This window comes from Macaca thibetana, chromosome 2 (assembly GCF_024542745.1).
Source record: "Macaca thibetana thibetana isolate TM-01 chromosome 2, ASM2454274v1, whole genome shotgun sequence".
In the NCBI taxonomy this organism is placed as follows: domain Eukaryota; kingdom Metazoa; phylum Chordata; class Mammalia; order Primates; family Cercopithecidae; genus Macaca; species Macaca thibetana.
The window spans coordinates 48,734,411-48,750,670 of NC_065579.1; the positions used below are offsets into that span (position 1 = coordinate 48,734,411).

Here is a 16,260-nt window from a genome sequence, read left to right on the forward strand (position 1 = left end):
TTTTTTTTTTTTTTTTGAGGCGGAGTCTTCACTTTGTCGCCCAGGCTGGAGTGCAGTGGCACCATCTCGGCTCACTGCAAGCTCTGCCTCCCGGGTTCGCGCCATTCTCCTGCCTCAGCCTCCCGAGTAGCTGGGACTACAGGCGCCAGCAAACGCGCCCGGCTAATTTTTTGTATTTTAGTAGAGACGGGGTTTCACCGTGTTAGCCAGGATGGTCTTGATCTCCTGACCTCGTGATCCGCCCACCTCAGCCTCCCAAAGTGCAGGGATTACAGGCGTGAGCCACCGCGCCCGGCCTAATTTTTTACATTATTCATTGTTAATATATAGAAATACATTTGGATTTCTGTATAATGATCTTATATCCTAACACACTGCTGAGCTTATTTACTGTGTTGTTTGTGTGTATACATGGTTTTTTTTTTGTTTTGCTTTTTTTTTTTTTTTTTTTTTTGACAGGGTCTCACTCCGTCACTCAGGCTGAAGCGCAGTAGTATGATCATAGCTCACTGCAATGTCAAATCCCTGAATTCTATCAATCCTTCTACCCTAACCTCCAAGTAGCTGGGACTACAGGGGTACAGGAGTGTACCACTGCACCCAACTTAGACTTTTTACATATATAGGGTCATTTCTTCTGCGAATGGAGACAGTTTTGTTTCTTTCTTTTTCTTGCCTAATTGCTCTGGCCAAAACTTCCAGTACAATGCTAAATAGAAGTGGCAAGAAAGATACCCTGTCTCATTCTTGATCTTAGATGAAATGAATGTTTTCAGTCTTTACTCCTAAATATAATGTTTGGTGTGAGTTTTCACAGGTAGTCTTTATCAGATTGAGGGACTTCCTCCTATTTCTAGTTTCTTAAATGTTTTTATCATGGAGGATGTTGTATTTTGTCAAGTGTGATTTCTGTGCTTACTGATGTGGTCATGTGGTTTTTGTACTATATTCTATTAAAATAGCACATACATTGATGGATTTTAATATGATATTTAATATGATAAACCATTCTTACCTTGGGATAAATCCCACTTGGTGATGGCATTTAATCCTTTTTTATGTTCCTAAATCTGGTTTGCTAGTAATCTATTGCGCAAGTCTGATCTTGTATTTATTAGGGATATGATCTTTAGTTTTCTTTTCTTGTGATCTCTATGTCAGATTTTGCTAATTAGGTAATACTGGCCTCGTAGAATTAGCTAGGAAGAATTCAGTATTCTTTAATTTTTATAGAAGACATTGTAAATGACTGGTATTAAAACCTTCATGCAGCATTTTGTAAAATTTCCTTTTTTTTTTTTTTTTGTGACATAGTCTCACTCTGTCGCCCAGGCTGGAGTACAGTGACACAATCTTCGCTCACTGCAACTTCTGCATCCCGGGATCAAGCCATTCTCCTGTCTCAGCCACCCGAGTAGCTAGGATTACAGGTGCGTGCGAGTTAATTTTGTATTTTTAGTAGAGATGGGGTTTCGCCATGTTGGTCAGGCTGGTCTCAAACTCCTGACCTCAGGTGATCCACCTGCTTTAGATTCCCAAAGTACTGGGATTACAGGCGTGAGCCACCGCGCCCGGCCAAAATTCACTATTAAAGCCATCTAGGCCTTAGCTATATTTTGTGGAAAAGTTTTACATGACAAATTCAATCTCTTTACTTGTTATATAAGTCTGTTAAGGGTTTCTGTTTCTTCTTGAGTCAATTTCAATTGTTTGCATCTTTCTAGGAACTTGTCCATTCGTCTAGGTTTCCTAATTTATTGGCATACAATAAATTGTACAAACAATTGTTCATATTATTCCCTTAAGACACTTTCAATTTCTCTGTGGTAGGAGCCTCATTCCTGATTTTAGTAATTTGAGGTGCTTTTTTCATTTTTATTTTTGGTCAGTCTGACTTAAGGTTTCTTAATTTTGTTGATCCTCTCAAAGAACAATTTTTTGGTTTTGCTGATTTTGTTTATTTTTCTTTTTTCTATTTATTTCTGCTCTAATCTTTATTATTTCCTACTGCTTGACTTGGTTTTTCTTTAAAGTGGAAAGTTTGATTACTGATTTGATATCTTCCCTTTTTTTAATGGAGGTGTTTATAGCTATAAATTTTCCTCTAAGCACTTCTTTAGCTATATCTCATATGTTTTGGTATACTGTGTTTTGTTTTCATTCATCTCAAAGTATGTTCTAATTTGCCTGTGTGTGATTTTTTTTTGCCCCTATTGTCATTTAAAAGTATTCTTCTACCACTGTGGTGGAAGAATATACTCTACAGGATTTTAATTGTTTTAAGTTTGTTGAGACTTGTTTCATGACCTAACCACAATACTGTAGAATGCCGTATGTTTCAAGAAGAATGTGTATTATGCTGTTGTTTGGCAGAGTGTTCTATTATGCTATTATGTCTAGAATGTCTGTCGTAGACTGTCTGTTGTGCCCATTTTTGTTTATAGTGTTGTTCAGATCTTCTGTTTCCTTTTTGATCTTCTGCTTAGTTGTTCTATCTATTATTGTAAGTGGGGTATTACAGTCTCCAACTATTATTTATTGTATTATCTATTTCACCCTTCAATTCTACCAGTTTTACTTCATATATTTTGGAGCACTGTTTTTATGTATATATATGTTTATACTCATTCTGTCTTCGTGATGATTGGCATTTTCATTATTACAAAATGACCATCAGCTCTAGTAATAATTTTTTTCTCCAAGTATATTTTGTCTGATATTTCTTTTTTTTTTTTTTTGTATTTTTAGTAGAGACGGAGTTTCACCGTGTTCGCCTGGATGGTCTCGATCTCCTGACCTCGTGATCCACCCTCCTCGGCCTCCCAAAGTGCTGGGATTATAGGCGTGAGCCACCACGCCCGGCCTTGTCTGATATTTCATCAATTCTTATCAACTACTAAGTTTGAGAAACACTGTTTTGATACAGCATTTTGCAAACTGAAGAAATATTCATAGATCATTAAAATCAATTTAATAATTCAAATATTAATTTTGAAAATATAGTCAACTAGAGAAGAATAAAATAGAAAATATGAAACTGTATTATTAGTGTGCTATATATTCACTTTATATTTAGTGTTGTCTGGTGAAACTTGTGTTACTTATATATAAATATATTAAATATATATATATATGTATTGTTCACTATGTGTTATATTAGATTATCATCAAGAATATTTGAAAGCCAATGATCTAAAGATCCTTTTATTTAACTAATAAAACGAAAGCAAAGATTCTGTTTTGAAATGAAAAAGATGGAAACAATGTTGCAACATTGCAATGTATAATCATATAAGTGCTTGTTTTTACTATGGTTGGAGATTTTTCTCTGTAGATTTCCACCTTGAAGAAAAAAATAAATCTTACCTAAATATAGGTTAAACTGTAGTTTCCTTCTGAAAATTACCGCTTTTCCTTGTAATATGTGTATATGTATGTATATGTGGTTTTTTTGTGTATCTGCCCAAAAATTATGGGATTTTCGGTCCAGATGACAGCTGAAAGATGTTAAAAGCTGAGATTCACCTCGTGTCCAGATAAGTGTGCAAAAATGAACAAGGCTACAACAGTAGAAGCCCAATTTGGGCTGTATTGTTACAGCTCCACAAATGGTTTACATTTCCCTAAGTAAACTCAGTTTTGGGAACTGTAGGTCTATAGGACTAGCCGCCACACAGCTTTGTAGGGAAGGGATTGACATCTCCTGAAAAATGTAGACACAGTCCCGGCTGGCGCCGTGGGTCACGCCTGTAATCCCAACATTTTAGGAGGCCGAGGTGGGTGGATCACCTGAGGTCAGGAGTCTGAGACCAGCCTGGCTAACATGGTGAAACCCTGTCTCTACTGAAAATACAAAATTATCCGGGTGTGGTGGTCCGTGCCTGTAATCCCAGCTACTCTGAAGGCTGAGGCAGGAGAATCTTTTAGAATCCCGGAGGCGGAGGTTACAGTGAGCCGAGATTGCGCCACTGCACTCCAGCCTGGGCAACAGAGCAACACTCTGTCTCAAAAACAAACAAACAAACAAATGTAGACAGTCCCATTAGCAGCTGGTTTTTGAAAAGGTCACTCTTGCAGAATTAAAAATTCACTTAAATGTGATAAGGTGGAGATTATGGTCTCTCTCAGAGCCCCCAAAGAACTGGATCCTGGATACCATCCAGATCTGGAAGAAAGTCCTATTAGAGAAAGCTATGTTTATTAAAAAAAGAAAAGAAAAAGAAAGATAATAACTAACACTCATTGAGCTCTCATCATATTCCAGCCCTTATTCTAACAACTTTACAAGTACTAAATCTTGTAATCTTTACATCAACTCTATATAGTAGATACTATTATTATCCTTAATTTATAGAGAAGAAAACTGAGGCATAGGGAGGTTAAATAACTTGGTGAATGTCACTAGCTGATGTATAAGGAGGAGAATTAGAATTCCAGCATTCTGACTGCAGAAATGTCCTTAAATACATCATGTTAATACTCCCCCTAGATCAGAGGCAAGGAAGAAGAGCACGCCAGGCGTGATTCTATGGAGGGCTTTGGGCCTATGCACTGGATTGGCATCTCTAGCTAGCAGCTATTTTTAAGTCCTTAAGTTTTACCCTTTCACCTCCATGGGACATCATGGGACTATGCAGTAGTCTGGGGTCAACCAAGACTGTGAAAGCCAGTCATCTTTGAAGGTGAAGTCTAAGACATTTTGGTTACTCATAAAAATGCCACTCGTAATAGTCAGGAATCGTGAAATTCTACTAACACTAAAAAACAAGGTCACGAGACAAATCAAAGATTCTTTTATCTATGAAATATTCCTCAAGCCCATTTCAAGGACCAGCTTCTGTGCTTGCTGCTAGAAATATAAGACAGAAAGACATACAAATGCATGCCTATCTCCAAGGGCAGCAAGTTCTGTGGAGGCTACAAAGATGCATAAAAAAAGGTGAATGGTCACAAAGCAAGTAATTGGCATAATCATAGGTAGATGCATAGTGTGTTAAGGGATTAGACAGGAGGGGTGCCTAACCTATGCAGAGAAGGTATACTATGACATAGGTGCTAACCCACTAGACCTAGCCAGCATCTCCATGATGGGGAAAGGTTTCACAGGCAAACAGACAAGAACAAGCAGGTGCATAGAGGAGGCTCACTATTGCAAGACAAACCGCTGTGTGTGGAGATTTAGTAGACAAGGCTAGAAAGATAGGATGCAGTGAAGATTATGAAAGACTTTGAACTTTATGCCAATCAAATGCAAAGTAAAGTGATTAGTTTTACATTTAGAATTATTTATATAGGAGGTCAGATTAGGTAGGAAGTACTTGCAAAGGTCTGGCTAGAAGGCAAGGAAGGCTGATTTTGGTGAAAGGAACATAGAGTGGAGAAATGGTAATTGACATTTAAGATACAACATTGACTTTGAAGTGGACTGGATATGAGAAAAGATTCTCAAGTTTCTGGCTTGGGATCCTACAGGCCTCTAGTGTGTGGGAAGAATGGAGGAAAAAAATAGAGTTTAGAAGCAAGATAACAAAGTTGGGCTGGTTGTCATTGAGTTTGAGATTCAATGGTTTTTCATGAGAAGCAGTCTATAGGTGGTTGGAAGTGCAAGTTTAGAGACTAGCAGACTGACATGATCTGTGGGTATGTAGCTCATAAGTGATGAAGGAAAAGGAAACCTTCAGTATTAACAAGATCACTTAGAAGAGTGTGTAAAAGGAAGGGTGACTGGGAGAGGAGAGAGAAGGAGACAGGGAAGGGCAGGGAAGACCAGGGGAGTAGACCAAATAATTCTGGAAACAACAGCTTCTAAGAGTAGGAACACAGTTTTTGACAGAAATTGAGAGTAAGCAGACTAAAGGAAAAAGAATGGTAACAGGAAGCAATGTCAAATTAGAGTTAAGTGAGAAAAAAGTATAATGTATTTGGAAAAAAGTGAAGGAAAGTATGTATTTAAGTTTGTCATGAAGAATATACTTTAATTCTTTTAAGAATTGTATTTAAGAGTATCCAAGTTGGACTAGAAATCAGATATCCCTACCTTCTTTTTTTAACCATTATTAAAAATAACAATGCAACTAAAAATCATACGAATTATCAAGAATATTAATTATATCACTTCAATTAGTTAATGATTAATTTACCATGTACTTTTAATATAAAAGCACCTCATGTTATAAAACTTGAAGATCAATAAATCAGAAAAAAATTACTATTTAGATTTTGAGGCTATCCATATGGAGATTATATTTTTAAAATTAAATTTATATTTATTTTAAAATTAAATACATGTTTATGTAATTGAATGATTTTTGTTATAAGTATGTATTATCCATAGATAAAAGAAGGAAAAAATATGATCACATTATATGTGGGAAATTGGTATATCATACTTTCTTCTAAGCTTTGAAGTTTTCATAAGAGTTCTGATTGCTTCTGCAGGAAAACAAAGCAAAACAAAACAAAATATGTTTAACTTCGTGTAATTATAGCATCTCAGACTTATGTAAATAAAGACCTGTGTTATGGAGTGTTGGCGTATGAATACTGGTGTAAGAAACACTGCCTGATAGGATTTGAGTTTTCCTAGTTATTTTGAACATCAGGAAATCATGCCATTTTCTCTTTAATACTAAACATAACAAAGGTTTAACTATTCTTTCAAAAAAGAATAGTGGATAAAATTATTTTTGGTGGGAACACATATCCAACACTATAATGCAAATTGAAATTATGTAAAGAAATTTAGATAAATTCATTAACACTACATAATTCAAGTACAGATTTCAAGACTCTTAATTTGACTCACAGTGACAATTTTTGTAAGTTTACAGTCTAGCCACTAGGTGGCGATCAGAGCGAAATTTTGCTGTATTTCATAACTGAAAATTCACTAGTTGTGTGGTCTGAACTAAAATATTTTTACAACTTATCTTGTCATTTAATTTGAAGGATGTAGCCTACTCTCTTGCTGAATTATTGATATAGAGAACAATAGACATATGCTTTATCAGATGAGAACATGATGTATAACCAAGGTTTGTCTCAGAAATGGTGAAGTTTCTGTTCTAGTAGAGTCCAGGTTTTTGGATATAGAGTAATTGGTAAATACAAGATAGATCTTGTATATCATGTTGGAAGTCACTGAAGTGACATATAGAGAAACTATCAGATAAAGCATGATTATAATTTAATAATTTAATTTTTAATACCTTGGATTTAGGAGAGGTTGAGCTATTCATGCAGTATGTTATAATGCATTTTATCCTCATAACACACATACACATTAGGAAAAGAGAAAAAAGGAAATCCTGATGCTTTCAGAAAACACTGTAGGTGCAGAAGCCACCTGAGCTGCATGAATCATATGCCTAGAGCCAAAAAAAAAAAAAAAAAAAATCTTTGGCCAGGCGCGGTGGCTCACACCTGTAATCTCAGCACTTTGGGAGGCCAAGGTGGGAGGATCACTTGAGGTCAGGAGTTCGACACCAGCATGACCAACATGGAGAAACCCTGTCTCTACTGAAAAAAATAATTAGTTGGGTGTGGTGGCGCACGCCTGTAATCCCAGCTACTCCGAAAGCTGATGCAGGAGAATTCCTTGAACCTGGAAGGCGGAGGTTGTGGTGAGCCAAGATTGTACCATTGCACTCCAGCCTGGGCAACAAGAGCAAAACTCTGTCTCAAAAAAAAAAAAAAAAAAAACTTTTGCCATTATATTGTACATATCAGGGTTTCTTTTCCCCCTTCAGGGCATAATGCAATGGTTTCTACTTCTAAATATACACTTAAATATATATTTTAAAGAAATATTACTGCAGTATCTACATCATTACGTAAGTCATTAAAATGTATTTAAAGACAAGAGTAACTGAAACTATTTCCTTGGCCAAAAGTAAGGGCATTTTTAATTTTTAGAATTTTAAACTTGGCCAAATTGTTTTCTAACAATTGAAATATCTCACATTTACACTAGCACTATATAAGTATTCATTCTCCCAAGACATCACCAGTAGTGCATGCAGACTTATAAAAATATTTGCCAGAAAGATAAGCTCCTTAATCAGCACCCATGGCCATTCACTTCCATTTCTCTGCACATCTGCTATGTGTCTCATGCATGCCTCATACCAGACTTTCATGACCCTGTACTTTTGGACATATGATTCTTTCTGCTAAGGATAGTCCTTTCCCCCTTTTCTTTGCTTGTGAAATTTTTATCATGACAGCAAAACTTGACCTCCTTAGTCAGGGCTTTCCTCAAATCCCTGGCAATGTCAGATACTGTCTTCTGTGTCCTTACAACACTCTCTTCATATCTCCATATAGAATGGAGAGAATGTCATCAATATTTGCACAACTTCCTTCTAAAAGTCTGTAAATCCTATGGCTATAGGAATATATTCTAACTGACAGATAGTAAACTATGTGGCACCCTATCGGCATCCAATATTTATTTACTTATTAAATCAGTCAATTAATTTGTTAACTTAAAAAGCAATTTTAATCATTAGTATGGTTTTTAGGAAAGGAGAATATTCTTTATGAATATTTAACCCACCTGGTACAAAATGAGAATTGTATTCAGGAGGAGCATCAGACCTTGGATCTGGTGGTTTTGTTTGACTTTCCATTTCACCTGCAGGCTGTTCAGGGGCTGTGGGCACTACACCTTCAGCAGCAGAGAGGGAACATAACTTACACAGGAAACAATAATATTATGACAAAATGTATTCTTTTTTTTTCTTATTGGTATGCATCAAAAAATATAATCAACTGGAAATACACTCCTATATTTCCTATAAAAAGAATTCATCATATATGAGACACTACCTATTAATAAATTTCATGAATTTTCAAACTGAACACATATTTAAAAATAGAACTAAACAATTATATTGTGCTTGTGATCAAAGCAATGAGCTTTTATACCAGTTGTTCAAATGCCCTGATGCTAACTCTTACCTACAAAGTAAATTCCTGGCATAAGAGCAAAAATTATTTTTCCCATTACATAATATGGAGAACACAGGCATTTAGAGAGTGAAGCTGATTTTTTTCCTAATTCTTTTTGGAAAGTGCTGTCTAAAAAAATTCACAACGTAACACCATAAACACATAATGGTTTAATAAACAGTGGTGTTACATATAACTGAATTAGCAATAGTTTAGTCTAGATCTCCAGTGACTCATATTTTCACTGTATTCTTTCTAAAAGCAATCTAGGTCACAGTAATTGCTGCAAGGGAGGTACTGAAGTCAGTTTCATGATGTTGCACCTTGTCTTCTTATTGAGATTAGAGACCAATTTCTCTCTGAGCTTACTACAAAAAAAGCTGAGTTTCCTAAACAACCAGTTGACTTTTATCTCCTAGCAAACAAAAATCCATAAATGTGGTTTTTCTCTCATTATGTAAGCTACTAGAAAATACAAGGCCTACTTTCACCCTCCTCTACCAAGGCAGGGCCTTGCCACAGGCTCTTTATTACTACAACCTCTCTTTGCAGAATCGTTTTCCTAATCTTGCTTTTTTTTATTACCTAATTTTCCCCACAAACTTCAAAGATTATTCAGTAGATACATACGCCACTGTAAGTCTCTTTTTAATCTTTTTCTGACAATGATAGGAACGTCTATATACATAAATAATAAATATATACATACATATATACACACATATATACACAACACACACACACGTGTATTTATATTCGCCAAATGTTAAACAAAAAAAATCAAAATGAAATAAAGTCCCTCTTTAGGGAAAATAATCACAAAATTCACATTTGAAAATAAAGCATATTCAAATTTATTCACAAAAACTTACCTGACATTTTGAAGAATTCCAATTAATCCTGAAAAATAAAAAATGTTAATGCCTTTAAAATATATACATAATACATAGTATTACTACTCAGTGACACAGGTAAGGACTTCTGTAATTTTTTTTAACCTCCAGTTACTTTACATTTGTCCCTTCATTAATTCAACAAATACTTACTGAGCACCTATTATGTACGAGGCACTAAATAGATGTTGAGAGTACAGCAGTGAAGCAGACACTCTGCTGCCTACTGTGCTGCAGTTTATATTGTAGTAGGATGAGATTTTTAAAAACATGTCAAGAAATGTTGAAGTTTAACTTTATAGATAGTACAGTTATGAGGAAAACAATGTAACAGGCTTAAGAGAAACGTGGATGGTTAGTTCTAGAAGAGTCAGGGAAAGCCTGCCTCAGGAAGTGACCTTTGAGCTGTTTGAACTATGAAAAATAAACATTACACTACAATTGTGGGAAGAGAGTTCTAGAAAGATAGGAAATTAGTGCAAAGGGTCAGAGATGGCAGTGAGCTTGAGATATTGATGGGAGGGAAAAAGAAAGCGGTTAGGAGTGACTGGGCCACTGTGAGTGAAGGGAACTGAGGTAAGACATGGAGACAGAGAGGTCTGATCTCATCTGAAGGCCATGGCAAGGTGGTTGGCATTTTCGGTATTTGGTACTGGGAAGTCTGGAGGATTCAGTCAGTGGAGTGATCAGATCTGATCGACACCATACACCGAGAGAAAGAGTAGAAGCAAGGAGCAGTGAGGGATGGCAGCAGCAATCCAGGTGAGAGCTGACGCCGGCTTAGACAGGGGAGGTGACACTGCAGAGGATTAGGAGTGGTCAGGGGCATGACACGGTTTGGAAGCAGGGCCTCCAGGAGTTGCTGCTGGACTAAGGTAAAGAGAGGAGTGGAAGAGGATTCTGAGTTTTAGCCCAAGGTAACTGAGTTGATGGTGATGCTATTAACAAAACTAGAGAGGAGGATAGTGGGGATGAAGGAGGGTAAAAATTGAAAGTTTAGACTAGGACATGTTATGTTTAGGAAGAGACCAAAAGAAGTTAAACATTTAAATTAAAAATATGTATAAGAACATTATGAGAATAACTCAGAGAAGGAGACTAGAAGTTGAGATGAGATTTGAAACAAGGAATGAGGGTGAAGGTAAAATTTTCTGAATTCAATCAGGCAAAAAAAAGTGGCTATTATTAGAGAAGGGAATTTCAGTATATCTGAATTTCTGAGTTCTGAGTAATGACGAATAACAACAAGAATATCAACAAAGACTATAATTTACTGAATGCTTATCAAATGTTAGGCAAAGGGCCCAATGCTTTTCATATATCTCTGATTATAACAACTCTCTAATGTGTAAATGGCCAAATCTGCTAAAGGCAAGTGCTTCTAAATCCTAAGCCTATGTACTTTTCAATATGTGATCATGTTTATAAGAATGCAGAGTCATTTGTGTCGTCCAAGTGCAGTAAAAAAGTATCAAGTTAGAGTAGGTCAAAGAGGCATTCAAACACCGTATGAGGGAGTCATCAATATGGGCACTGAGCTGACTCAATGAAAATTGCCATAGTATGAGCCAGTATGCAGATTCCCAGCTGAAATGATTGTCTTGCCAAGATGGGTGAAAGTTTAACCAGTCTTGGACCATTTCCACTCACCTCTGGAGCTGGAGTTTGTTGTACAGTGCCCTATGTGTCTCGAAGCTTAAAAAATATATTTTTTAAAGATATGTATTTATTTTTATATAATATATATTATGTAAAAAGTTTTAAATATATACTTAATATATGTTATATACATTTTTACATTTATATTTTAAATATATTAAACAATATTTAAATATAAAATTATACACATAATATATAATTATACATAATATAAATGTGTGTGGGGGTGTGTGTGTGTATATATATATTTATTTATTTATTTATTCTGGGACATACCAAAAAGTCAGACCCAATTCTGGGCCAGCCAAGGGAGTTCAAGGAGTTAGTTATATTCCTTAATGATGGTAATCCCTATTGTTGAGGAAAATGACTACAGCTTTCCAGAACTTTAGACACTCCTAGGTATGTACCTGCAAGTGACACTTGCACATGTACACAGGATAGAGACAAGAATGTTCTTAATAACACTATTCATATTAAAAGGAACGAAAACTTGCCTAATGTCCATCAACAGTAGACTGAATAAATAAATTCTGGTACATTCACATGATATAATAGTATACTGTAGTGAAAACAAATTACAATTGTGCAGGTGGAGAGAGATGAATCTCAAAATTACAACACAACAGAAAAAGCAAATCACTGGAGAATACATGTAGTATGATTCCACGTAAGAATGTTCAGTAGCAGGAATTCTAAACAAAGCACTTTATCTGATAAATATATAGAGGAAAACTTTATAACGAAATGCTAGGGAATTAAAAACATAAAATTTCATAAAAGGGTTATGTGTAAAGAAGTGATGAGGGGTAGCTGTTTAGTTGTGGCCCACAAGGAACGCTAAGTTCCTGCCAATATTAAAGTTCTATTAGGGTGATAAGAACAAGGCTAATGTCTTGTCATTAGTTTTTAAAGGGTATGTACATGTTTAAATATGCATATTTATATGTATGGCATTATTTCACAATAAACAAGAACCATTTGACAGTTATATGTTGAGTGTCAGCTTCTTCCAAGTAATGGTCTGTTGTTACAGTATAGGTTACAAGCTATCAAGGAGCCACAGTGGAAACTAATTACAAAAGATAATTAAATGTCTTAGTGAAAAGAGGCCAAATTATTATATCTATCTATCTGTCCACCTATCACCTATCTAGCTATCTATAGTGGCAAACTTTTAACAATTGCTGAATCTCAATGAAGAAATGAATTTGAATATTAATTTTTAAATATTTAATTTCAAAATAAAACTTGGAAAAAATATAGAATTCTGGACTCCAAAGCTAAAGTAGCACCTCTGGGTTCCAGGCCTGGAAATCTTTACCTTTAACACAGTTCCAGGTGATCCTTATGATCAGGCATGTCTGAGACTAACTCAATGTAAACAAAAACAACAGTTCTCAACAATGCCAGGCATTATTAAGTGTTCAAATCTAATTCAAGTAATTGAATGATAACTTGAAAAAATTAATAAAATTTTAGAAATATTTAAAGTATTACAAAGCAACTAATCTCAATGAGTTTAAATAAAAGAAAAATACCTACATATTGCCTCACAAGCTTCAGACACTTGAAGTCTGCTTACCTTCCATCTTGTCTGAGCTGCTAGCATTTTTTTCTCACCACCCTATATTCTATTCCTTTTCTTATAAAATTTTACAACATAGTTTTAACCAAAATACTGTGCAAGACAGGATAATTTCCAGTTGGTAGAAGCATGAATGCTAACTTAATCCTCCTTTAATATTCAGTGAATCGCTTCAGATTTCCCTATCACTTAGCAACAACAAAAAGTGCCTTACCTTGAAAAAACTGATTTTTGGCTTTATATCTGTCAGAAACCAGATTGGGAAACTGAGCTGTATCTCCATAACAGTTCAGTATTACAAAGTCTGGAGAGCTGTTAATTGCATAGGCCTTGGTATTTTAGGGGCATGATATGCATACAGGGGAATCTGGGCTGCCCATTAAGAGAGAAAGAAGACATGGGCTAGATAAGACAAGGTTGGTGAGATTGAGGTTTGCTGCCTTGCAAGGCAGCCCTGATATCTTAAATTGCATCCTATAGCAAGAGTGCTGTATCTTACTATATGCTATTAAATGGATATCACTTGCAGAACCCAACAAGCGCAGCTGTGTTATATGCTCGCTTGTCAATTTCACCATTGTAAACAGTGACACACTCTCAGAACTCAATACAACCACAAGTTCTAGAACTCACACCAGGGGTATTTGAGAATTCAATCACAAAACTCAAAAGGAAGATTAGATCTTTACAGTAGAGTATTTACTGGAAGCTGTCCTGGCCTCTCCTCAAGGGAGGCTCTGGGCAGTGAGAATCTCCAGGCACAAGGCTTGGAAATGGCATATGCATTCTAAAACTCTGGGTCATGTCTGTCTCCAGTGCCTTTAACCCTGCAAGGAGAAAAGAAAGCACATCAATGAACAATTCCTTCCGCTTCTTAGCAGGGACAAGAAAAATATCTCGCTCCTGCAAAGTCCTATATCAGCTACCATGATATCTCTTTTGTGTTTATTATGTAACTGATAGGAGATTATAGTCTTTGTCCATCTTAATCTTCCCTTAAGAATACCTGGAGAAAAGCAGAAGATTGTGTGACTACAAATAGTGTATTCCAGCACACTTCAGACAGTATGGACTATGGTCCAGAGTGTGGGTTCAAATCTCAGGTCTTTTTCTGATCGTTGTGTAATCTTGAGTGACTGATCTGTTCTTAGGTTATCCTGTTAATCATGGGGATGACGATGGCTGGATCAACCTCACAGAAATATTGTGAAGACTAAAACAATTACATTTGTATAGCACTTAAAACAGTGCCTACCATATAAAAAAATCTTCAATAAACTTGCATTATTACTACTATTTCACTAGTAAGACATACTAACTGATGAAGAGACCAAGAATAAATGTGTGTGTTTAATAGTGGTATTGGGAAAAAAAAAAAAAGCTGTCTGCCAGTCAGCAACTCAGCATGTATTACTGTATGATTCTACTCAGCACATATTATATGTAAGATTCTACTCTGGGTTCTGAGCTGACACCACTAATTCCCATCTTCTATATCCAGTAATGTTCTAGCAAATGGGATTTCATAAGCACTGTTTGTAATGAATTTCAAAGTCGAAGGAGTGGGGAGAAAAAAAAAATGGAGACATTGCCAAAGGGCTTTTCCTATTTGCAGCTAAATGAAAGACAAATGAGTTAGGGTACACCTTAAGTGGCTACAAAATTTGCTTTCAGTTCAGGATAGTGACATTACCTATATTATGCAGACGATGGATGTCCTTTAGTAAACTTTAAAAAGATCAGAAAATGAAGATTATGTTAATGGCATATTCCAAAAATTAAAATAATATAGTGTTCATTATATCAACATATAAATATTAAGATTTTTAAAAATAATTTTGTACTGTGAAAATTGAATATTTGTTTATATTAGTACAGTACTTCATGGTATAAGATGCAAATGAGCTAATATATGTGTAAGTAATTAGAAGTAATAAAACATTTTATTTATAACAAAGTCTTTATGAAACTAAATAAAAATATAAATATTCTTTAAATGTTTAAATTTTTGAAACCCTCTAATACATCACAAGTATCTAGGCTGGGTGAATATAAGTGCTAATAGGTCTAAGAAAATGTATACACCTTGCTTTAAAAAGAATTATCTACTAGACGTTGCTAAATGTCTGATGTATTATTTTCTTCTGTCTCCATAGAAAGTGATAGCTAATCAATTTTAGTTGTTACATGTAACATAATATTGCATAAAAGAGAATTATTCTGGTCTTTGCCCTGGGTTCTGGGAAAGCAACTTCTAAACTCTTAGAATTCGCAAGTAATAGCAGTGTTTCTGTTTTTCTTGGTGGGTCCTTGGACCATACCTGAGATTTTGCTAAGGTGACAACATAATAGGGAGGCCGATCATGCCAGAAAGAATCATGATTAGAGAACTGGAGTTTTGAGTAATGTCATATTTGCCTGACCTCCAGGGAGGTGGGGGCCTTGAGACTGCATTCAGTCCATGAAGCCAATAATTCAAGTAATCATGCCAGTGTAATGAAACCCCAATAAAAAACCTGACTCTAGTTAGCTTCCTGGTTGGTAAACACATCAATGTACTGGGAGTGTGATGAATCCTAACCCCACAGAGAGAAGGCATGAAAGCTTTCTGTTCATGACCCTCCTAGGCCTCACCCCATGGATCTCCTCAACTGACTGGTCCTGATTTTTATCGTTTATAATAAAACTTTAATCGTAAGTAGAGCACTTTCTTGAGTTCTGTGAGTCATTCTAAGAAATGATCAAACCTGAGGGATTGATGGGAACACCTGAATTTGTAGCTAGTTGGTCAGAAGTGTGGGTGGCCTGGAGATCCTCAAACTTGTCTTAAGTGAAGGCAGTCTTGTTAGGAAGGAGGCCCCTAAGCCTGTGGAGTTGCAAACTCTGGGTGTTTAGAGTCAGAATGAATTGCAATACTGTACTTAGATTGCTAAAAATAGTAATAATAATAATAATAGTAATTGTGTAATGGTTACAATGGTACACACACATACATACATATTTCTGATTACAAAAGTAATATGTTTTCATTTTTAGAAAATCAAGAAATAAAAGTATAAAAATGTGACTATACCCTTAATTCAACTTTCTCAAAATAACTATTCTTAAAATTTTGGTGGATTTCCTGTGTGCATGTGTGCATGTGTGCAGGTTTATGTTTCTATGTGT

The 16,260-nt window shown here is 35.6% G+C and overlaps 1 protein-coding gene across 10 annotated transcripts in view; it reads right to left on the bottom strand.

Moving 5' to 3' along the window:
* PLSCR4 (phospholipid scramblase 4) overlaps positions 1-16,260 on the bottom strand; it is a 67,171-nt gene that overhangs the window by 20,337 nt on the left and 30,574 nt on the right. For 3 of the 10 annotated variants that reach the window (XM_050778163.1, XM_050778154.1, XM_050778161.1), the window contains exons 2-3: positions 9,825-9,852; positions 8,558-8,668 (exon numbers count right to left, since the gene is read on the bottom strand). In XM_050778163.1, the coding sequence (XP_050634120.1) occupies positions 8,558-8,668; positions 9,825-9,831 (118 nt within the window). In that variant the 5' untranslated portion in view covers positions 9,832-9,852. The other 7 variants (XM_050778157.1, XM_050778156.1, XM_050778155.1 and 4 more) reach the window with 7 other exon arrangements.